Here is a 24,915-nt window from a genome sequence, read left to right as displayed (position 1 = left end):
CAATCTTTGGGTTTGAAATAAAACAAGTTTCCTGATTTGATAAAAAAAATCCTCCGTCAAACAAAACCATTCACATCTATATCAGTCTACAATGTGATACTGCATAATAATCATCAACAATCTTATGATCTTAAATGTCAGACAATTACAAATTCAAATGCGTGTTCTTAAATTTGTGTTATATTTTAATTCAATATTGCGATATTCATATCATTAGAAACAAATCAATCGAGGAATTTTATTTTTACAATCTTCTATTGTTTTAATTGAGAAATTAATACAATATTATTGTCAGCAACTTAGATATTATGATAAATCACTTGCCTTTTGTGAAAAAAATGAAATAAATCTGTCAATTTCAGGGAAAATTTGAATGACAAACTATCTGTGTAAATGCTTTTAGTGTTTTACTGATAAAATTTATTCTATAATAATACAAACTGTCAAGTATTATGGAAGATGCATACATTTGAACATCATCAAATTTTATGATTAATAATCATATTTAAGACTTTAAGGAAATAAAATGGGAGAAATATTACAAATTAGAAACAACGGAAAATGGTAATTTTATTGAACAAATATTCTAATTAACTATTAAACTGCTTATTCATACAGAAAAGTATAAGGTGTCAAACTAAATATTCTAAATCTTTGTCAACCAATCTTTTTGGAAATATTTCACGTTTGTTGCTGACTTTAATTGCTATGTTCATTTCTAGTAAATCCTCTCACACAAAATACAGGCTTTCCAGAATGTTTCTGTAAAAAAAGTTGTTGCTGTTGTTGTATCAAATTTGAAGGTGAAGGGTGAATATTATCACCTCATGAAGTAGGAAAATAAGAATTTGTTCATGTTAACTCATGGTGGCTTAATATAAGCCACTGCCATTGAAGTTCATGGAAATATTTTATAATTACAATCATTTTCTTTTTCAATTTTATAATTAGACAAACTTAAGTCATTTTTTCTAAGCTGAGAATCTCACTCAGGTTATTTGATATACTGTAATAACTTTAAATTATATAAATAATGGAAATAATTCATTTTTATTAACCGGTATCATATTTTGAATATATACATTTTTTTATTATAAAATCACTTCCATTTTCTTATAATTTTACTAAGAAATGTTTAATAAATCAACTTAAATTAAGAAATGATTGAAGACATTTTATGAATACCAGCCCAAGGATTTTAACATGGCATCGAGCATCACAAGGTCATGATTGTAATAGTTTGAAATTGGATAATGGGAGTATGGAAAATTCACCATCAGTCATGTAAATGTTGCTCTTCAAATATAATAGAGGGTGAATATCACTTTATAATAATTGTGTATACCTTACAGTGTAGACTAAGATCTAACTACCTGGCCTTGTTTGAGTAGGTAAAGTCTTTCTTACTGACAGTCCACCTCAATGGAGATATACCGGTATATATGTATCAAAGCTTCAATTAAGAAATTAAGAACTTCTACTCTTTCTTCAATTTCACTCTAAAAATATGACACTTACATCTCTTTGTGTTATTTGCATATGTTTGCATTATAAATGTTGCAATGACTTTGTCTGAAAAGGCCTTAGGCATTAATTTTGTATACTGCTTTTGCCAATAAACTTTGAACTTGGGAGTCAAAAAAAAGAAATCCCCCTTAATTAATGTTCTATGAAAATACAGTTGACAAATTTGAACGCATATTAATTAAAACTGTAATGAATCAATACAGAAGGAAATATCTCCCCTTGCAATAAAATCTCCTACAAATATTCATGCATCATTTCACACATTTCTGCACTATCGAAAAATATTTTCTTTGGAAACCAGTGGTAGTTTATGGAACAGTTTCCCCATTCTTTGTCAAAGAAAGAAAATCAATCTGCAGGTATCAATAAAGTCCAAGCCCTTCTACCTGGGACGTTTAATTATTTATTCAAATATTGGATGCTAAAACTTGCAATAATTGTTACCATAGAAACTTAAGATAACAAATGGCCATATCTGTTCCTACGGAAACAAAACCGTGGATAATGTCTGACATAATGGCTTGTTTCCGTATTTTGATTAAAGCCTCTTTCAGTCAATGTATTTCTGACAGGGAACGTCAAGGTTTGAACAAGGAAAATCTCATTACAATTAACATTGGATAGATCTGTGATCAATGATCCCTACCCCACATGCTTTTTGCACAGTGAATTGTCTGATGCTTAAATTCATTGAAAAATACCAGAAAAATGAATTAGTGGTCAACATTTCATTTCGTCTAATTTGAAGGCAGTATTTCTCAACTTCTCAAATCCATTTATTTTGGTAAATCATCAATTTAAATCAGGTGAAACGATTGATATTAACAGTGGCTGGCCCATTTAGTAGGTAGTTTTCACAATCAAATGTAGACCACTAAAAGTAAAGATTGTTAGTATTTTACTTACACAAAATCAATGGTAATGCGACTGTGTACTTTTGTAACTAAAATGGCTACTTGAAATTTTCAACATTTTTCAAATAATATTTATTTTATTAATAAAACAATTCACAAAAAAGTTAGAATTTAACTAAATGTAATTTTATTACCTTTGACATTTATAATAGACTTAATTGAAGTATGGTATAAACTATGAAGTAAATGGTCAACATTTAATAACCGTAGCCACATATTACGAAAATATAAATAAGTTTGTGATGACATCAGCTAATATTTACCTTGGTTCATAAACTCAATCATACACTTGAAGTTAGAGCAAGCAACAAATATCACTTCAATACAATGATAAAATTTTCTTACTCTTTGTTAAAAAGAAATATAAGTTTTAAACTTCCTACAAGATACGAACATTTTTTGTATAAAAAAATGAATAAAAAATGTATGCACACTTGAAAACACTAAAAAATAAACTGAACTTCAAATAAATATAAACTATTAAAATCCTAAATTTTACCTGATATTTAAACTTTGCCCTTTATTTAACTAATATACATTTCCGAGATTTGAAACTTTTGAATACACACTGAGAGTATGTACATTTTGTAGATAAAATAAAATTGTTATCAACCAATTCTGACCTTTAATAACAAATTTACCAAGTTACTTGCAAATTCAAAAACGAGACATTCCGCAAATAAATAGAGTTTAAAGTATCTGGAAGTTGTCCAAAATTGTTTTTAAGAAGTTTAATTGATTAATAAGCAAGAACAAAAAAAAGTCCAGTTACTATGGAAGATATGAAAATGGAGATAAAACTAAACTATGACGGTACAAATCTGCAAACAAAGTTTAGAAATGGAGTCTGTTTAGTGTTTATGTTGCTAGGTTTATACCTACAATTTAGAGAAATGTTTGAAAATTACGAGTCCCAACATGACCAAGCTATGCCTATAAAGGTATTGAATGTTTCCGTAGCAACATTACAACTCATGTCGGTCCAGGACGCTAAATCAATAAACTTGAATAAATCTTTTATGGGGATCTTACCTGTAAAAATATACTTATCGATGGATTATTTGGTCTATACTTATTGTGCTCAGTTTATTGACAAACTTGCAAATGTTGATTACCATATAAATCTTGAATGGTTTGGAGTCAGTTTAATGCTGTAAAAAACTTTAAATGAATATCTGAGACCAGTCCAAGTGTTCTTTGTTTTATGACATTTTCATTGATTTTATAAAGATCACTAAATTATTAGAAAACTTAATAACACTTTGCAAGTTTTCAAAATTTGAAAAATAATGAAAAATAAAATCTTTATACATCCAAAATTTTCAGTACAAACAAACAACGATGATAATGTAAATCGGCCACAAGATTATATTTAATAAATAGAAATATAATTTTTTTCAACAACTATTTCAATAGTAGTAAGAATATCTAAGATTTTAAACAAACCACGCTTTTTATTTAAATAAAAAAATAAGAGTTTCTCTGCTTTTAGAATATACAATTTTACAGTGGTAACATTGTTTTGTAAAAACTTTCCCAAAATAACTGTTCAAAATATCTTGACATCTTTCTGGTTTCCAAAGCATCAATATTATAATTTATGAAAAAATACAAATTGTTACATTGTGTACATAGATTGATTGATTTATTTCGGCAATGAGTGCATAACGTTACAAGAACATTAATTTTTATTCTAATCGCATGTTTGTATGTTTGTAAGCTTATAAATATCTATAATGACAAATACATCTTCGGCATCCATGGTAATTGCTTCCGTTACACTTCATACATGTATACTGAAAATATGACTGACAAAATTTGATTATATGAATATGCCTTACTAGTTAGGCAGGGGAGACAACTCTTCTTCCAATGAAATCACATGTTATTGTTAAAGACTTTTCAATAACCCTGTACAGTCAGATGTCACCACAGGTGGGTGGTCAAAGTACCCGGCTGGTTTTAAGTTTGTAGCGATCAGGCGAACCGAGTTCAATTCAAGCTTTCGCCAAAATCTGTTTTCTATGGGAAAACATTTGTATGAGTTCCTGTGCATATATGTGAGAGTCAGATTTCCAGTGAGGTTTCATTGCGGAACCAATAAAACTGCCTCATTATTTATTCATGATTACAAGATTTTCCTGGCCAATTCGCCCACGGTACACTACGCATAGCATAGAAGTGTTAATGGGGTATCCAACGATGCGACGAATAATATACTGCTGTAAAATGTCTTCTAGCGTGCATTTAAAAAAAATAAAATTGAATAACATCACACAATTTTGATTATCATCTTGTGATTTGAGAGATGTCAGTAATTACTGTATGGCAAGGGAAGTAACTGCTGTGTGGAGTGTGGCTAGGGTCAGTAAATAGTCAATTGCAGAAAGTTTTACTAATTTATAATCGTGATGAATAATTACAGGTATCTAAAATGTAGATATATGGAATTATCAGATTTTTAGTGCAATATTTTATGCTGAAAGATGCAGAATAATTAATTATAATATACAGTACAGAACAGAATAGACAAGATATTGCATACAGTATAAATTTAATAAAATACAATTTTACCAATTTAAAAAAAAAAAAAATCAACAAACCAGTTATAATCAAACGGCTGGTGTTGTATTTCCAATGTATTTAGTGATTGGATTCTGAGGCGTTCCGCTTGTGTTAACTCAGTATTATAAATTATTTAATACTGTAGAAAATAAAGTAAATCCATATTTTAGAAATTGAACTGTCACAAGAAATTAAATATACAAAAGTACAACAAATTCACTTCTTGAAATGCTAAACATAAATGAAAAAGTGAATGGTTTGAAAACAAGTTTGAGTTTGTTACCATGAAAACATGTCAATGCAAGTAAAGCAGTATTTTGTTAAAAATGCCCCAAAACACGCCCACTTTTAGCAGACGAATTTCTCGAAATAAATACCATGACAACTTATTTTGCAAAATGCAGGTGAAAAAATATAAATAATGCAAACAAAATAAAGTTTAAAAAATCACAAAATCTTACATTTTAACTGTCATTCCATTTTCTGAAAGTTCCACGTTCTGTCAAAGTTGGAAGAACTTTGCAGCAGGTGCCCGTTTTCTGACGAGACTTTATGAGATTTCAGTAAAGTGTAAGAAAGTGAAATATCAAGCAGTTAAGACTTAAAAAGTGATAAGATTTGCATGAAATGGTAATCCTTAAATAGATAGATACCATTTAAATACGATATTACTTTGCATTTGCACAGAAATCCTGAGATCAGCGAACGAAGTTTGCATCGTCTCCCTAGCAACCGTCCGCCATATTTTGTAATCAACAGCCAACGCTGACAGGAAACAATCACGATGTCTGACGCCGAGGGAGAAGATGTTATGGAAGAAACTGAGGCTGAGGATACAGAGGAGCCCGCGACTGGTGGTGAGGAGGGCGAGGAACAAGTAGGGGAGGAGGAAGGCGAGGAGGAACAGCAGGAGGAAGAACAAGAACCAGAGGAGGAAGAAGAGGTGGGTGGGGTGATGTAAACAAACTGTATTTTTTGCAGTTATTTAGGGGCATTGTGAAGTAGTTATGGATAGAACATGTCGAATTTCAAATAATTATGATAAGAAATACGTACATCATGTTCAAAACAAGTGAGTTTTATTTCAATTTAATGGATTTTTCGAAATTGGTGGCATCAAAATTGTCCCCAAAACAGTGATATATCATGGTTTCATGAAAAAATGAAAAAAATCATTTTGTCATTATTAAATCTACAAAATACCATTTTATACATTGGGTCAGTGGTCAAAGTAAGAATGTAATGGTCCGCTGTAGGCGGCAGATGTGCGTTCATAGTACTTATGTTTACTTGTTTGGTAATACACGAATTAGCAAAGCCCAGGCTCTGTGTTGATTGAGAATTTACTGTATATAAAGATCAGCGGACCCCTGCCAAGATCTGCTGGCCTTGTTGGTGTCGCATGTAATGTACCAGTCAATTGTAACCACGGCCTCCCCAGGTCCGGGGAATAGCAGGGACTTTGACTTTGCCCCCGCAAAGCCCAGGTAAAATCCCCGCCCTGCGGAGACACACTGATGGTTAAATCCCCGCCAAATGCCCCCGCATCCCAGGGACCCTGGTAAGGCCCATTTCCCGCTATATTTGGCGCGAAGACAAAACCACTGCATTCACCCGGCACTGCGGGGTCACTGGAAGGTAAAAACATGGCCCATTTCCCCGGCTATCCCCGGTATACCCCTGGACCTTGGGGAGCCGTGGTTACAATTGACTGGTGCATTACAAGAACAAGCCTGTGAGCCCGGCACTGGTAAAATGCTTGCTTGCTCAAATTCTTGGTTTTATACAACAGGTGTTCAAATACCAAGCAGTAGTATAAGAATTCGGGCTTGTTCATCCAAAAGACTTATTTCAATGACTGTTGGGTAACTCATTAGGGTAATAAAAATAACATGGTCACATGATGATGCTTGCTCATGACCACTGGACCAATATCGCTGTATATCGACTGAGCAAATCAGCTGGTACTTCTGGCATGCACTCCTTTTAAAGAATATTAAACTTACCTATATATATTTTGAATGGACATATTGGTGGTGTGGCGATGTTCTCTTATGTAACATTCCAATATATTAAAGTTTACTATCATGATCGTGTCTCTTATATGGTAAAATCAGTAAACTTCTTAATGCAGCATTTCAGCTTATCATGTGTTTTGTTCCATTTTTTTCAGAAAGTTCCAGAAGTGGCGTTAACAGATGAGATGATGCCGGAATGTTTATCCTTACTTTGTAAAACTGGGGACGGACTGGCACATGCTTATGTGAAACTAGATATAAAGGAAAGGTAAAAGACCAGAAGGCCTCTAATAGATAACACTAGAAAAAAGCATTGTTGCAATTGCAATAGGATAAATTTATGAAATGCTTAACTTTTGAAAAATTACATGGATTTTGCTTATGATCATGAAATAGCAGAATTTATTAATGTTTTGATCTGGAACAAATTGATTTAGAAATTAAAAGGAAAGCTGTAGGAAGCGATTTTCAAGAAGAAATAATCATCATATTATTGAGGTGTTTGTTTGTATTGATGTTAGTATGAAATTTTCAAAGGTGTTTAAAATCCATGTTTTTGTCTTCCAGGGAACTTACGAACATCAGCTTGTTGAAAACATTTATTCATCTTCGATATGTGGATGTTAGTAAAAATAACTTGAAAGACATTTCACCCTTAAGTGCCCTTACACACATGCTGACATTGAAGGCAGATGAAAATATGCTGACCAGCGCAAAACTGGAAGAAATGCCTTTTTTGCAAGTAGCATCTTTCAACAGTAACAAAATCACATCAACAGAAGGCGTGAACCATCCCATGTTAGAACACCTCTCTATGAACAGTGAGTGGTTTCTATGGTTAATTTATTCATGATAAAGCCTTTTATTAAAATCCATGATAGTTATAAAAGTCTTGAAAACTGTTAATTGGCTCTTCAAGCAGCTCTTTAATTACATGCATATTCAGTCATCAAAATTAGACTTTGGATGAACTAGCTCGAATTCTTATACTTGCAAGCTTGTGTTAATTTTGACCACTGTATATTCTGTACAAACAATGCTGTTACAGTATAAGATGGTAGAACTTTTAAATGACATATTTTTCCAGACAATGAGATCACAAAGGTTTCTGGCCTTGATGCACAGAAACTCTGCAGACTTCATTCCCTCGAACTGCGAGGAAATAAACTCACCACAACAGACGGCATTGGACTGCCCAACTTGAAAAATCTCTTCTTGGTAAGGAATAAAATGTTTGTAACAGACAGCACAAATTGCTATGTGCACCTGTTGGGGTTCGAACTCACGACCTCTCACCCTGCAGGCGAACACTCTACCGTGTCGCTATAAAAGCTAGCTCTATAGCGAGACAGTATAAGACAGTATAAGTGCTGCTATATACACATTGTATACCCGGTTACACATTCCCCCTCCATTTTGAAATTTGTCCTCAAATTTCGGAGACAAATGGCAATTTGCAACAACCTCAAGGCTAATCATGCAATACGGGTCCCTTGTTGGGCGCCAAATGTAACAGACTGCATAAATTGCTATGTGCACCTGTCGGGGTTCGAACCCACAACCTCTCAGTCTGCAGGCGGACACTTGTCGCTTTAAAAGCTAGCTCTATAGCGAGACAGTAAAAGTGCTGCTATATACATATCGAACAACCGGTTACATGTTACATGTGTTTTCTGTAATTAAGCGTTTTATTTCATCAAGGGAAAAAATATCAATTCTGTTATATGTTTACATATTATTAGATCTTCCTGGTTATAATCTTAAAATATTATGAACAAGTAAACACGCTTTTCTGTTATATACCTGTTTTTTGCATTCTTGGTGATCTGTTTTATTATTATTATTTGTTTTACTATTAAGTCTAACAACAGTTTCACTGTCAAGATTTCTACTTCTATGACTACTGGGTTTCCATGTCAGTTCACAATATATTGTATCCAAATCTTCAGTGAAATTTAATATCTATGGTTCGATCTTCCCTGGGAGCTTCGTTGAATATTTGTACTGACTATCATCAGGGATTGGAAATAGCCCTACATTAGGTATAGAGTATAGCAGATTTTAAAACAGTAGTTGTTCTGTTGGTCATGATAACAGCTTTTAAGAGGTTATGTTTCTAGGTCATTATTGCCACATAGTTTTTAATGACTTTCTACTTAAGATCTTTGAGAGAAACAAGTTAATGTGCCGAGTTACAATATGTTCCAAAAGTTTTGTTGGAGGGATTTATAAATTACCAATTTATACAGTTGAAAATAATTCACATGTTATTTTTTTAACTTCAAGTATAAAGTAGGCCATTTCAGATTTTCTAGATGATACCAAAAGTGGTAGTCTTAAAAACATTTCTATGAATGAAGTAGTTTTTAATGACTGCCAGCTGACTCAAGGACCCCCACTTTTTTACATACTTGAAAATCCTTGAGAAACGAAGAAAATAAGTATTTCAACTATGTATTTTCAACTTCCATTAAATTTATTCTATTTGTTTATTAATTTGTCTTTTATTCAAGTATGTTTCTAGATGCCAGCACTTACATTGTGGACTTCCTTATGTCCGATAAGTGATTACAGCAGGGATGGTATATTTTCAGAAAGTACATACTTCAAACAGACTGTTCCATATTGAATCAATTTTTTTAAGACAACTAATTGATTTATAAATAACAAAAAATAGAAGTCTGACATGTCCATGCCTACACCCCATACATTATAATCACAACAGCTAGAGGTCTGACATGTCCACACCTACACCCCATACATTATAATCACAACAGCTAGAGGTCTGACATGTCCACGCCTACACCCCATACATTATAATCACAACAGCTAGAGGTCTGACATGTCCACACCTACACCCCATACATTATAATCACAGCAGCTAGAAGTCTGACATGTCCGCACCTTGACCCCATACATTATAATAACAGCAGCTAGAAGTCTGACATGTCCACACCTACACCCCATATATTATAATAATAGCAGCTAGAAGTCTGACATGTCCGCACCTTGACCCCATACATTATAATTACAGCAGCTAGAAGTCTGACATGTCCGCACCTAGACTCCATAATTATAATCACAGCAGCTAGAAGTCTGACATGTCCGCACCTAGACTCCATAATTATAATCACAGCAGCTAGAAGTCTGACATGTCCACACCTAGATCCCATACATTATAATTACAACAGAAAGATGTCTGACATGTCAGCACCTAGACCCAATACATTATAATTACAGCAGCTAGAAGTCTGACATGTCCGCAACCAGACCCCGTACATTATAATCACAACATCTAGAAGTCTGACATATCCACACCTAGACCCCATACATTATAATTACATCAGCTAGAAGTCTGACATGTCTGCACCTAGACCCCATACATTATAATTACAGCAGCTTGAAGTCTGACATGTCTGCACCTAGACCCCATACATTATAATTACAGCAGCTTGAAGTCTGACATGTCCGCACCTAGAACCCATACATTATAATTACAGCAGCTTGAAGTCTGACATGTCCGCACCTAGAACCCAAACATCCGCACCTAGAACCCATACATTATAATTACAGCAGCTTGAAGTCTGACATGTCCGCACCTAGACCCCATACATTATAATTACAGCAGCTTGAAGTCTGACATGTCCGCACCTAGAACCCATACATTATAATTACAGCAGCTTGAAGTCTGACATGTCCGCACCTAGAACCCATACATTATAATTACAGCAGCTTGAAGTCTGACATGTCTGCACCTAGAACCCTTACATTATAATTACAGCAGCTTGAAGTCTGACATGTCTGCACCTAGACCCCATACATTATAATTACAGCAGCTTGAAGTCTGACATGTCTGCACCTAGACCCCATACATTATAATTACAGCAGCTTGAAGTCTGACATGTCTGCACCTAGAACCCATGCATTATAATTACAGCAGCTTGATGTCTGACATGTCTGCACCTAGACCCCATACATTATAATTACAGCAGCTTGAAGTCTGACATGTCTGCACCTAGAACCCTTACATTATAATTACAGCAGCTTGAAGTCTGACATGTCCGCACCTAGACCCCATACATTATAATTACAGCAGCTTGAAGTCTGACATGTCCGCACCTAGACCCCATACATTATAATTACAGCAGCTTGAAGTCTGACATGTCCGCACCTAGAACCCATACATTATAATTACAGCAGCTTGAAGTCTGACATGTCTGCACCTAGAACCCTTACATTATAATTACAGCAGCTTGAAGTCTGACATGTCTGCACCTAGAACCCATACATTATAATTACAGCAGCTTGAAGTCTGACATGTCTGCACCTAGAACCCTTACATTATAATTACAGCAGCTTGAAGTCTGACATGTCTGCACCTAGAACCCATACATTATAATTACAGCAGCTTGAAGTCTGACATGTCTGCACATAGACCCCATACATTATAATTACAGCAGCTTGAAGTCTGACATGTCTGCACATAGACCCCATACATTATAATTACAGCAGCTTGAAGTCTGACATGTCCGCACATAGACCCCATACATTATAATTACAGCAGCTTGAAGTCTGACATGTCTGCACCTAGAACCCATACATTATAATTACAGCAGCTTGAAGTCTGACATGTCTGCACCTAGAACCCATACATTATAATTACAGCAGCTTGAAGTCTGACATGTCTGCACATAGACCCCATACATTATAATTACAGCAGCTTGAAGTCTGACATGTCTGCACATAGACCCCATACATTATAATTACAGCAGCTTGAAGTCTGACATGTCCGCACATAGACCCCATACATTATAATTACAGCAGCTTGAAGTCTGACATGTCCGCACCTAGACCCCATACATTATAATTACAGCAGCTTGAAGTCTGACATGTCCGCACCTAGAACCCATACATTATAATTACAGCAGCTTGAAGTCTGACATGTCTGCACCTAGAACCCTTACATTATAATTACAGCAGCTTGAAGTCTGACATGTCTGCACCTAGAACCCATACATTATAATTACAGCAGCTTGAAGTCTGACATGTCTGCACCTAGAACCCTTACATTATAATTACAGCAGCTTGAAGTCTGACATGTCTGCACCTAGAACCCATACATTATAATTACAGCAGCTTGAAGTCTGACATGTCTGCACATAGACCCCATACATTATAATTACAGCAGCTTGAAGTCTGACATGTCCGCACATAGACCCCATACATTATAATTACAGCAGCTTGAAGTCTGACATGTCTGCACCTAGAACCCATACATTATAATTACAGCAGCTTGAAGTCTGACATGTCTGCACATAGACCCCATACATTATAATTACAGCAGCTTGAAGTCTGACATGTCTGCACATAGACCCCATACATTATAATTACAGCAGCTTGAAGTCTGACATGTCCGCACATAGACCCCATACATTATAATTACAGCAGCTTGAAGTCTGACATGTCTGCACATAGACCCCATACATTATAATTACAGCAGCTTGAAGTCTGACATGTCCGCACCTAGAACCCATACATTATAATTACAGCAGCTTGAAGTCTGACATGTCCGCACCTAGACCCCATACATTATAATTACAGAGCTTGAAGTCTGACATGTCTGCACCTAGACCCCATACATTATAATTACAGCAGCTTGAAGTCTGACATGTCTGCACCTAGAACCCATAAATAGCAATTTTCTGTTGTGTTGACAATACTTTATATTGTTGAAACTTACCCATATTTCAATGGAGCAAATATGATCAAGCATCTTGAAGGCTTGGAGCAACTTGCCGAAATGATGACATGTCCCCTTGGAGAAAAAACAACTCACCCAGCTGGATTTTTCTCTACATGTATATAACATGACACTTATTGAAAATTACCCATAATTCCAGGGAGCAAACATGATCAAGCAGCTTGAAGGCTTGGAGCAGCTTACCGGGATGACGACGTGTCACCTCCGAGAAAACCAGCTCACCCAGCTGGATGGTTTCTCTGAGGAGAACAAAATGCTGCAGTACATCAATATGAGGTAATGAACTGTGTAGATTTAGGATTTGCTGTATATGTTTGTGATGGATTTATAGATTTATCAGTGAAATAAAAAAGATATTTCACTGTTTCAAACAGTGATAATATCGATTTAATATTTTTCACTGCCTGCTCTCACGTCCAAAGCATTTAATGTCACTGCTCACTGGTTGGGACACAAACTTGTTTCAGATATATTATGTTAGGTTTACATACAATTTGGTGCGCTTTTCTGAAAACTACATTAAACTATTATTTCTTATCCTTTTTAAGCTTATAACGACGAACAATTATTGTAAGTAAACATCAATTGCTTAGTTCAATAAAACACATGAAAAGGTATAATATAAGGGATATAACACACAACTTCAGGCCATATGGCATTGTAAGGACCAGCCAGTCAGCCCCTGAAGGTGAATAGACCTCGGCTTATGCCTCGTACCATATACACCTTCGGTGGCTGAATGGCCGGTCCTTATAATGTCATATGGCCCTCAGAGTTCCTTAATTGTTGACCTATCAAGTGACACTTACTGAGGATGCTAGTACATGTATGTTAATATAGACTGATTTTTTAAACTCAAAATGCCTAAAACATGAAACACCCTTTATATTAGAAATGATATTGTCTTTGTGTTATGTAACACAATTGTCGTGAAATATCCTGTTCATATTTCATGAGACAGTACATTTTTGTTATTTCAGATATCCTATGAATGTTATGACACGACTGTGAAGATCTTTTTATTTGTAAACTCTTAATGAAAACCATTAAAAGATCCTGGTCGACACTTAACATTTCTTTTCTTTTAAGTATTTCTGAACAAAATAATTTCAAGTATTGGCTTAGAAACTCGCACAACAAAGAGACAACTTGTATTTCTGTCTTTATCAACAAAATTTCACACATTGAACGCTGATTTAATCTGAACCCATGTTATTAAACATCAAGTATGTTTTTAGAGATTTGTTTCCTTTTTGAACAAAAATAAGGATTTTGTCCAAATTGCCAGTACTTACAACTTCCTGGCTCTTAACAAATACTTCAATTTTGGCCAATATGTGGAAAATTTAGTGTTTGCTTATGCAGATAACCCAAGTATATTTGTGTTTCGTATGGTTTGATGTAGCTTTACTCACTTCGAGATAAGATAATAAATATTAGGGCAATTTTATGTATGCCCATATCATATGATCGCTTTTTATAATTAATATTTCTCAGTATTTGAAACTCAAACATCGCTGTTGGTCAGAGTAGGCAAAGTGAAATAGATTTTACACTTTAAGTTTGTTTTGTAACTGTCTTTTGTCATATTCTCTTTGAAAAGATCGCCCGTCTGAATGTACATGTATGCCAACAATCAGGAACAAAGGAAAAGTTTGAAAATATTGACTAATAAGATGCCCTCAAATACAGTATTTTCTAATTTTATGTTTTAAAGTGATATGAAGGTTCTATTTTTATTTTCAGATTTATACTATATATGAATTTTCTGCTGCTTTATTCATACTGATATTTTTAATACTGGTATTTGGACCATTTAAATGATTTTCTAGAATTCTCATTTGACATTGCCTTCATTGAATTTTTTTTAATATCTCTTCTAGCTGCACTCTCACAGATTTACTGTTTTGACAATTTTTTTATTTTTTGTCTTGGAATTAGAATTTTTTTGCGTAAATATCTGCTAACCAGTGATGAAAGACTGCTGACGAAAGATCAGATCGCAGATTTTCATATTTCCATTCCAAATTTAATACTTTATGGCTTAAACCGTTACTAACGGTTTAATAAAAATGCATAAAACATCATTTTTGGGACGGAAATATGAAAAGCTGGTCATCTGATCTTTTGTCAGCAGTCTTTTATCATTGGTTTGCAGATATTTACGCAAAAATTTGCTCGTTCCAAGACAAAAAATAAAAACATTGTCAAAACGTTCAATCTGTGAGAGTGGAGCTTTAAGTAAATTTGCATGAAATACATTAAACAAGCTTATTATGCATTCTGCCTCGACTGCAACAGTCTAAGTTCCACCATCAAAATGAATTTGAATGACATAAAAAAAAAGGACCATTTTTCGTATTATGGGAGGGAAATTATTTGCTTGTTTAAAAAAAATCTATTTTCAGGGGAAATAACCTGACAGATGTGAAGGAGGTAAAGAAACTCGCAGTTATTCCCCTTTTGAGAGCTCTGGTCCTCTCAGGTAATGTTTGTTTAAGTTTGAAGTAGTTTAAAAGCTTTGTTCATGGAGCGGCATCGTTTTTATTCTATGGTGCGGCATCGTAATCACAGATATTAACAGAAACATTGTACAGATGTTTACAATGACAATGTGTAAGCACTTCATATTAAATTTCAGTAACAGGTTTCGTAAATGTTGAATCAATGGTTCCTCATATATGATTATTTTCATCACATGTCATATTTGCCAACATAAATAAAGATTTTATTCAATTTTTGGTTTAAAGATTGCTGCAAAATTAGTTAGACTAAATGAGGTCAATTTTATTTTATACCAGGCCTTACTAGACTTTTTATATAAGTTAGTATGTTTTTGAAGTCGTCTCTTAGTATTTAGTGATTCTATAAACTAAGGTATTTTTTGAAAGATGCTGCAAGAAAGGTAGTCTAAATGCAATGATTCTGGATACCTTACTGTGCTTCAAAATAACATGCTTTATGCTTTACGTTTTGAGACAGGTGTTTGATTACAATTTGCCTACAGTGAAAGTTATTCTGAAATATCATGTACAGTTGTATTTGCCGGTTCTCAATACACTTTTCAACACAACCTTGGAACTTTCAAGATTAAATATCATATGCATATCATCAAAAATAATTTAAAAAAAATCTACTGTCATATATTAAAGCAAGAATTAAACATCTTGTCCATTAATTATAAGTCAAACCATTTGCCTACCTTAATAGTTTTGACTATTGACCGACAAGCTATTTAATAAGTGTATAATAGAGACTCTGAGTGTATGGTTCTGTGATATACAGTGTGATCACTATTTTACATATATGGCTCCAAATTCAATCAAACTTACCCACCACCGTTTCCACACCACAGAAAACCCAGCAGCTGAAGAGGATGATTATCGTGTGGAGGTTCTCATTGCCCTCCGCAAACTGGAACGCCTCGACAAGGAGGAATACACAGAGGATGAGCGGAACGATGCGGAGGAGATGGCTGAGGCTCGAAAACTGGAGGAGGCTAGTGCAGAGGTGGGTGAACTTGGTTTTCATTTCTTATTATCCCCCTTTGAGTTGTTTAATACACAGCAATATACTATCTCCTACGCAGTGATCTCCCTTGATGAGCTGAGATGATCTCTGCTTCCACATTCTTAAATGTGTATAAAAAAAATGGTATCAGTGAATACCTGAACGCAGACAGAAGTAACCGCTGTGCGGATGTTTAGTTATGAGTTTTCTCCCTTGAGTTGACTTCATAGTTATCTTTCTTCTCTTTAAATAATGGTAATATAATAAGTTTTCACCCTATGGTAGTATTTTGATTTGTTCAATGAATGATGCAATCACAAGTTAAAACCCTTTTGTTAAATCTTCGATTTTCACAAGTTAAAACCTTTTTATTAAATTTTCTATATCACAAGTTAAAACCCTTTGGTTGAGTCTTTTATTGTCTGCCCTTGATTAAAGTAATGGTGATAGTGAGTTACAACCCTTTATATGGCTGTAGTTGCATGTCTGCAAATCAGATCTTAAGTTTAACTAAAGAATGAGAAGGAAATATGTAAAAGATATACAGCCTTTACAATATTGCAGAATAGAAATGAATCCTTTGGCATGATAGACACATCGATAGTTAGTTGAAGGTAATTGGCCTGTGTATGATATTGTAGGGCATCACTTTACAAACACCAGGAAACAATGCTCAATATTAAAACTTGTAATTTGATGTTGTTTTGTTTGAGTGCATTTGACCTTATTTAAATTCATTCACATTGTTCATCTCCCCTGCAATGATCTTTTGTTTTACACATTGTTTGCCAGATGTTATACTGCTCAAAGTTACTCTGTTCACTTCCAAAAGTATTGTTTTAAATATTGTTGTGTGGCATCTTGGTTGGACGGAAACCTGCATGACAATCCAGACCCATGCTGTTGAAAGACTGTATATTTACATTTTATATATGTGCATTTTGATTAGTAAGGTGAAACACACAAAAAATGTTTGTTTCTGTTTTCCTGTCCTAACATATTTCTTTAAGCACCAGACTCTAATTGTAAATGCAACCAGATAAACTTTCATTTAGGGTGAGAGTGTTATCGTTCAGATGCATAAATATACTTTTCTATAGCTTACATTGACCAAGACAAAAATGGTGATTGTTCTAAATGAGAAAATGAATAACTGTCACCACAACTTTTGAATCGTTTCAGTTCTTTTTGTTTGTTATTTAAATAGCCCTACCTACCGACCCTTTTTTTGGCAGTGAAATCGGGAACAAACGTTTTTTTATCTTGGCCTTAATCATTTCACATAATATGTTAATCACATCTTGCATTTGGGAACACACATTATCAACATTGTAATCCTGTGGTGTTTGTCATAATAATAATCACGTCCTGTTTTTCTTATTGTATATTTTCATCACTATTTTCCTGGCTGACAATTTCACTGCTTTACTTGAAATATCTTAATCAAACCTGGTACCCATGTTAGCTTAAGGGCTTAGCTGCTGTGCATGCGGGGCCGACAAGATATCACATAAGTTTCCGCGACGAAGATTCGGAAAGTCATGAAAATGGTAGCAATAACGGTGAGAGTGAAAAATCCCTGTATACCGATACATTATACTGCATGGCTTTTACATGGAGGGAGATTTGTGTACATGTACTTTGGCTTCATTTTGTATCTTTTGCTTCATTTGACCTCCTAGGGTTCATTTGTTGTGGCTTGAGCCAATCCATTCATGAAAAGGTCTTTCTTTTGGTAAATTATTCACTTAAAATATTGAAAAGTAGATTAATCATCAGTTACCAAAAATTTCGCCTTGAATTTATATTTTTGTCAACACATATTTGATGTATGGCTAACATTTAAAAAAACACTCAATGTCCAAATATTATATATTGGCTCAGTTGAGTATCTAAATTCATTTGCTTATAGTGAAAATATTTTCATGAATGAGACATACCCTGCCCCGCGCCTTAAGATAAAAAAATGATATATATATATTTTCACCAAGTATAAATTTTGTCAATGATTATATTAATTATATGAATTTCATCACAAGAATGCTGCAAGTGGTTTTGACCTGTTGGGAAGTAATCTTACCACTAACTCTGACTTGAAGAATCGAGTAATGCCCCTTTTTGGACTGAAAAAAAAACAACAGCATTTTACACAGATTTCTATTTCAACGCACATGGTTCTCAAAAAGACATTTGCCCTGTGTGTTTAATAGGACATATACGGTACTACCTTTTATAAAAAACAGTTTCAAGGTTTCCCAACAGGTCAAAATATAAAACCTCAGAAAGACGAGCAGTGTTGCCAGCATAAATGCATGTTGTTTATTTGTTGCCGAGATAAAAGCATGGGCTATGTATGTGTATGTGTTGTATTATGTATTTTATATGTATACATATATATCTGTTCCATGTTACCCATTGTGCTATTTAGCTTTGACATTGCCCTGTTTAAATCCCATTTTGAAATATATGTTATATGTATATGAAAACAAAATGTTCATGGTTTGATCATATTTTTATATCCACATTTTATTTATATGTTCTTACAATGTATCTCTTTTCTTTATTGTTTTTTTAATTGTAATTTATTTTGAATGCAGATTAATAAATAATAAGTATGAGTGGCTGTATACTATGATAGCCATGTGAAATAGTAGATGTATGTTAAGGTAACCACATGATATGGTGGCTGTATACTATGATATCCATTCGTAAGAAATTATCTCAGGTTTTACCATTTATTTAAGTGCCATGATGTTCTTTATTCTCACTTTCCCATCATTGTAAATTGTATAAGATAGAGAGAACCCCATTCTTACAATGGTATGATATGCAACTCATTAATAGTAAAAGAACGAAAAAACACCATTCAGCTTTGAATTGACATAAATGACTGCAGCCACTGGTATAGAACTAGGATAAGATACCCACAGGCTATCTTTTGGCCAGTTTGCAAATTTCATTGGTTGATAGTAAATATTTGATTATTCTTGGCCAATGAATAAACATTTTGGCTAACTTTGACCGTTCCAAAGAACTAACCTGGCCCCAGTTTCTCGAAACATCTTGAGCTTAACAGGCTTAAGAAGCATATTTCAGTTAGCTAAAATACATACTTAAATTGAACTTTTATGAAAGGAAAATGGTTTATTGTGATTATCATAAATTTAATTCCTATCTGAAGTATAAAAATTTCTTTAAGAAGTTAATATTACGCAAATTATTGAAAAACAAAAATAGTGAGCTTAGCTTAATCCTGTTATAAAGGACTTAAGAAGTTTCGAGAGATTGGGCCCTGTTTTACACAATCGGCTGCAATAAATCATAAGAGATCAGTGACCAAAGTAAAAGTGAATTATAATCTTTATTAGTTAATCTAACAACAGTATGCCATGATCAAATGAGATAATTTCTAATGTGGTGTTTTGCTGCCTGTCAAGCGCTCAGTGCAAAACTCTGTAGGAGTTACATTGGTTTTGTGTGAGGCCCCGCCATGTGTGTTAACCTGTGTTTGTGTGTTCTTGTTACCAGGTGAAGGTTGGTTCCTCGATCACGGAACAGCAAGAAGAAGTATGTCAGGCCTGAAATGAACACCCTTTTTTCCTCGATGTTTCCATGTTTTATAATATTGAATGAACTAAAATATGCATTTTCTCATCAAAAATAAATGTTTGTATTAAGACCACATTCTTGCAATGCTAGTGGGCTTGCATAATTGTATACAGCTCTAATATGTTAAATTCAGATTTTGAGCAAGCCCGGTAGTCCTTTAACTTTTGCCATAGTTTCGAGCGTAAATATTAAATAACTGCAGTTTGCTCTTTAATCAGCAATCTTATATCACCGATTTTCAGACATTTTAGCAAAATTTAGCTCATTCCAAAATATTAAGAAATGTCAAAACGTACAATCTGTAAGAGTGCAGCTTTAACATCCCTCCTTGCATGTCCATTTTTTAAAAGAAAATTATTTTCTTGGTATTTACTATCAAGTGAATACTGTAATTCCATTATTACCAAGTAAATGTACCGGTAACTAAAATTTAAACTGTTCCAAGATTTGAGGCTTTAGATTTTTGGGTTAAAATTTTGAGAAAAAAATGCATATTTTTGGTCATAAAAACTGACATGTCAACAGTTATTTTACTTCATCTTTCGGTAACCACCTAAGTTTCTTTTTTCAGAACATTCTTTTATTTACATTGAACAAATCATTTGTTCGTTAATTGGTGGTGGAGGGTTCATTAATAAAATCCTTTTTTTTTTAAATTGTTGCTTGTGTTATGGTGAATGTGTTTATGGCATAATATTTCTATATTTTTCATTACTTTTAAAAATAAGTAGATCTACTAGTCTTTACATCTCCATGTATGACAAGATCACACTCATTTTTTTATCCTAAAGAAGTGCTCTTTATTTCCTATACTTTTCTTTTATTTCTTTATTTTATATTTTGCTGAATATTTTGCAATACAGTAAATGTAGATTACATACAGCTCACATGTAAGCTATGAACAGTTGTTCTTCTTTTGATTCTGTACAGTACAGCAAGATCACAATTATGTATATTGTACTCGGTACATTATAAGAAATGACAGTTGTATGTATGGATCATTCATTCTTCAAGCATAGTTCTAATTTTAGTGTCAAAGAATACAGCAACATTTTGCACACAAAAAATCACTTTTTTCATAGGCTTGTGTAAAGTACACATACTTTATTAAGGTATTCGACCCCTATTGAGGTAAAAATTTGACTGTTAGTAACCCCATATTATATTGATATCATTTGAAAGCAGTTTAATGAGTAGAATAAAGACATGGTTAAGGTCTGACCAGAACAAATTTACAACATAGTGAAATGAGATTTTGGGCCTTAGATAAATAAATAGAAGTTTGTCAATGCTAGTAACCATGAGTTAAAATGTGTAGTACAATACCTTATAACATTTCAAAACATCATTAAATTAGTACAGTCCAACCCCATTGGCTTGAACACTTTTGGCTCATTTTCTTCTTGGGCTCGAACTGACTGTAAAGGACCAATTTCTTTATACTGAAGATAGACATTCCTGCTTGGCTCGAACCCCCAGGGGCTGGTCAAAATACCTTGAACCTCAGGGAGTTCGAGCCAAGCAGGAAAGTCCTCGTGCCGGCTGTTCAACTGTATACTGTTTTGTAACTTGTTTAACATATTTTTGATCAGCAACAAAACTTTTTTCAAATGAGACCAACATAACAATGGGGTCACCATGCACAAAATTAACATTACGGCAAATGGGGCAAAAAATAACTATGTCAAAACAGGTTGAAATACCTTAAAAATTGATATTGTTTTCTTTCACAGCAAGAGGGTGAAGATGAGAGTGCCACAAATGAAGATTAATATTACCCTTATTGCATGCCGCATGTAAGAACTATACAGACTGTAGATTTGCCCTACCCCGGTGTGCCATTAACACAAGCTGTCAGGAGCCTAACATACCATGACAGCAATTTTAACATTCCTTGATGCTAGTTTTAACATACCTTTTAATCAATTGAACATGTTGTTATGGTAGTTTAGTTCTTGTTGAAGTCAAAACAATGTCGGCATCAATTTGATGTCAGAGACATCACCTTGATGTTACTTACAATTGATACATTGATGCCAGTAACATTAAATTGATGCCAGTAACATTAAATTGATGTTAGTAACACTAAGCACAATGGTAGATTAACATGCGTTTTAGATCCAGATGTCATCAAATGTTGCAAGTAACATGCCTTATTGGTAGTTTAACATGCTTCTTTCTGATTATTTTTATTTTCCTAGATGTCATGTTTCTAGTCCTAGTTGGATTCAATTGTTCCGATTACCCTAAAAGATGTACTGTGGGCAAATAGCCTACGGTAGCTAAACTTTATAATGCATGAATATTCATATTCAACTATAAATACTCAGCTATTTTGGTATTGCCTGAGGCATCCAATCAAACATTCGAATTTCACCACATTAATTATTCATGAGTTATTGCAGTCGAAACCTGTTGGCTCCATATTGCTTGGCTGGATTTTCTCTTTGGCTCAAATTTCATGTAAAGGACCAATTTTACTTTTGAAGCATTCCCTGTTCGCACAGCTCAGAGAAATTTAGCCGGTCCCTGGGATATGGAGTCAGAGTTTCGGCTGTATTAATTATTGATTTGAATTACTCAGGGTGCTCTATGGGGATAAAGGTTATGAATCAACTGGAAACTGAAAAGGGCTCTTAGTGTTATAAGAACTTAATTTCTAAGTTGGTAGTGTTAACAGTTTACAAAACAAGCTTCATGGAATGAATTGGGACAATAATTTGATGAAATGTATGAAATATTTAAATAATGAGCAAGCATTGTCTGTTACGAAAGTGCAAAACTAATCGAGAATTCCTAATAAGGATGGTGTTAATGAGTTTCTACAAGTTCAACTCTGCATATTTGAAATACAATGTATATTATACAGACTGAAAGTACTGTTACAACTCCCGCACCTTGTAAGTACATTCACAAATGCAAAGCACAGCGGCCATTTTTATGTTATCTTGACTTTTTTCAACTTCTGTAGTGTTTCTGATACAGAATAGAATTTTTGCATCAATCTATTATTGTCAGATACCAGGCCCGGTATTCAATTTCCCCCTGCCCTTCATTTTGTACAGTGGGACAATTAAATGACTTGTAAATTCTCATTTTCTCCGCAAATCCTTGCTGAGGTAGCTTTAGAAATTTTTCAAGCTCAAGTTATGTAGTACTCGATAGCTCAGTTTCAGTAGCTCTTCTGATGGTTGGGCACAAAATCCCACAAATACTACTTTAATACGCTCTTTTATTTCAATTTGATTCACTTAAGAAAAATATAAAAATAAAAATTTGTCAGTCAATTATCCCACGGTACTTATGTAGTGTTAATAGAATATAGGTGGCTGAGTTAAAGGAGTAACATTTATATACATTTTATCTTTATGATTGTATAAATGATGTCACAATGTGGTGGTTGCAAGTGGTATGATAAATAACACATTTTAGTCGTGTGGAGTGTTTTTAACAGGAATTTAAACCCATACATTTTGTAGAATTGTCATTGCCATTTATAAACAATACATTTCTCAGATTCTCCTGTAAATGATTTAGTTTTCTATTTACATGTGCAATCCAACTTTCAAAATGCCAAAATTATATTTTATGTATTCTGAAAACCACCAAGGATCATTTAAACCTGTAATAAATTCAAAACCATTTTTGTATGGTTTTAAAATGTAGTTGGTTGCATATGCAGTATTTTGTGACTTGCCTTTACATTCCGGCATGCCACTTTATGCACTAGGGGCCTTACTTGTCAAGAAATACACACAAAATTATTAACAACATACCTTTGATTTCCTATAACATAACTAAAGTAAAATCTAAAGTTTTGGCATTAAAATAATCTTTTTTTAAGAAGAGTATAAAAGTGTTGATATGAAGGTACAGAATTGCATAAAATCTGTTGTTTGCAGTTTAACTCTTCCTCAGAAGTATGGTATTTATATTCAAGTATGATAATTTTTCCCTTACTTTTTTCAGGAGATGGAGGAGAATGAAGATAATGCAGACAGTGATCTGGAGTGAATCCCCAAACTTCACATACACAATTTTATATTGTTATTTAATAACAAGGCAGTATTTATTCTATATATTTTGAACTCGAATGAAAAAACATTTTAATGAGGAAAGTGAATTTACCAGTATTTATATAACCAGATGTTTTTTTGAAGAGGACCTTGATTAAACCTGCCCTTTTTCATTAACTCAGCTCATATTCAACTGTAAGTCTTCCTGTACTTGTAGTTTAATAGTTACAAAATTCAATCCAAACAATAATTAATATTTGGTATGTCCAGGGCAAAAAAAACTAAAGAAACTGTGATAAGATATTTTATTGTTTTTGTAATTTTATGCAAACATGAAAAATGTCAAATAAAACATGACTGAGAAGCTGCTTGTTTATCCTTTCTGACAATGTGTCCAGCACTTGTATAGCCATTGGGTTGGGAGATTCAGTTACGGCCTCAAACATGCTACACAGTACACATGTATGTCAAACATACATCTGCTGTGATACAGAAGAAAAGAATACTTGTATGAACTTCCAAACATTGTTCATGTCTTTTATCAGATACAGTTTGATCACCATGACCCAAAACTGCTCTAACAATCAACAGTCCAAGCATGCTGCTACAGTTACTTCAGAGTTTATCCTTAATATATACTGAGCTTGGCGGAGTTCATTCATCGACAACAGACAGCTCATTCTTCATCATATTCATCAAAGCACTGCCAAGGTCTTCCTCCTGTAAATGGTGACAAGAACTTGCTATAACATCAAGAAAATGACATGCATCGTTGCATTGAGTGCACACCTTCGTGTGAATTAACATGGTAACTGCAATAAGCAGGAATTGGACTTGTAGTTAATTTCTCAAAGTTACAGTTATTGCATCATGCCTGTATGTATTACATAAAATGTAAATGACCGTGAAAGAACCCTTAGCATTCTAACCAGGTAATAAGATGGGTGTCCCCATTCTGTGTTCAGTAGCAGGTAGAAATGATAAACTTCTTCCTC

The 24,915-nt window shown here is 34.0% G+C and overlaps 3 protein-coding genes across 9 annotated transcripts in view; 1 reads left to right on the top strand and 2 right to left on the bottom strand.

Annotated features, from left to right (window-relative positions):
* The window catches only part of LOC128245448 (zinc finger protein castor homolog 1-like), a 34,520-nt gene extending 28,992 nt beyond the window's left edge, over positions 1 to 5,528 (bottom strand). The window contains exon 1 of the mRNA XM_052963603.1: positions 5,468 to 5,528. The gene's annotated coding sequence lies outside the window, so the exon portion shown is untranslated. The remainder of the gene's footprint in view (positions 1 to 5,467) is intronic.
* A 104-nt stretch (positions 5,529 to 5,632) lies between these two features.
* LOC128245450 (leucine-rich repeat-containing protein 23-like) lies at positions 5,633 to 24,263 on the top strand. 6 transcript variants are annotated; one of them, XM_052963609.1, is made up of 10 exons: positions 5,638 to 5,949; positions 7,180 to 7,292; positions 7,592 to 7,845; positions 8,112 to 8,242; positions 12,925 to 13,061; positions 15,194 to 15,270; positions 16,141 to 16,295; positions 19,824 to 19,862; positions 21,638 to 21,700; positions 23,874 to 24,263. In XM_052963609.1, the coding sequence occupies exons 1-9, from the start codon at positions 5,791 to 5,793 to the stop codon at positions 21,674 to 21,676; spliced, it is 1,104 nt and encodes a 367-aa protein (XP_052819569.1). In that variant the 5' UTR covers positions 5,638 to 5,790; the 3' UTR covers positions 21,677 to 21,700; positions 23,874 to 24,263. The 6 variants fall into 6 exon arrangements, with proteins under 6 accessions (XP_052819567.1, XP_052819569.1, XP_052819568.1 ...); XM_052963607.1 differs by lacking the exons at positions 19,824 to 19,862; positions 21,638 to 21,700 and adding an exon at positions 17,761 to 17,857 and having other exon boundaries at positions 5,633 to 5,949; XM_052963608.1 differs by lacking the exon at positions 21,638 to 21,700 and having other exon boundaries at positions 5,639 to 5,949.
* Positions 24,212 to 24,915, bottom strand: part of LOC128245449 (integrator complex subunit 11-like) — a 16,352-nt gene continuing 15,648 nt past the window's right edge. Inside the window, exons 18-19 of one of the 2 annotated variants that reach the window (XM_052963606.1) lie at positions 24,548 to 24,640; positions 24,212 to 24,506 (exon numbers count right to left, since the gene is read on the bottom strand). In XM_052963606.1, coding sequence (XP_052819566.1) covers positions 24,575 to 24,640 — 66 coding nt within the window. In that variant the 3' untranslated portion in view covers positions 24,212 to 24,506; positions 24,548 to 24,574. Of the gene's footprint in view, positions 24,641 to 24,915 lie in introns of both variants that reach the window. The other variant, XM_052963604.1, reaches the window with a different exon arrangement.

The sequence above is a fragment of the Mya arenaria genome, chromosome 9 (genome assembly GCF_026914265.1).
Source record: "Mya arenaria isolate MELC-2E11 chromosome 9, ASM2691426v1".
NCBI classification, from domain to species: Eukaryota; Metazoa; Mollusca; class Bivalvia; order Myida; family Myidae; genus Mya; species Mya arenaria.
The sequence above is the reverse complement of the archived record's forward strand: the minus strand, read 5'-3'. Positions and strand labels throughout refer to the sequence as shown.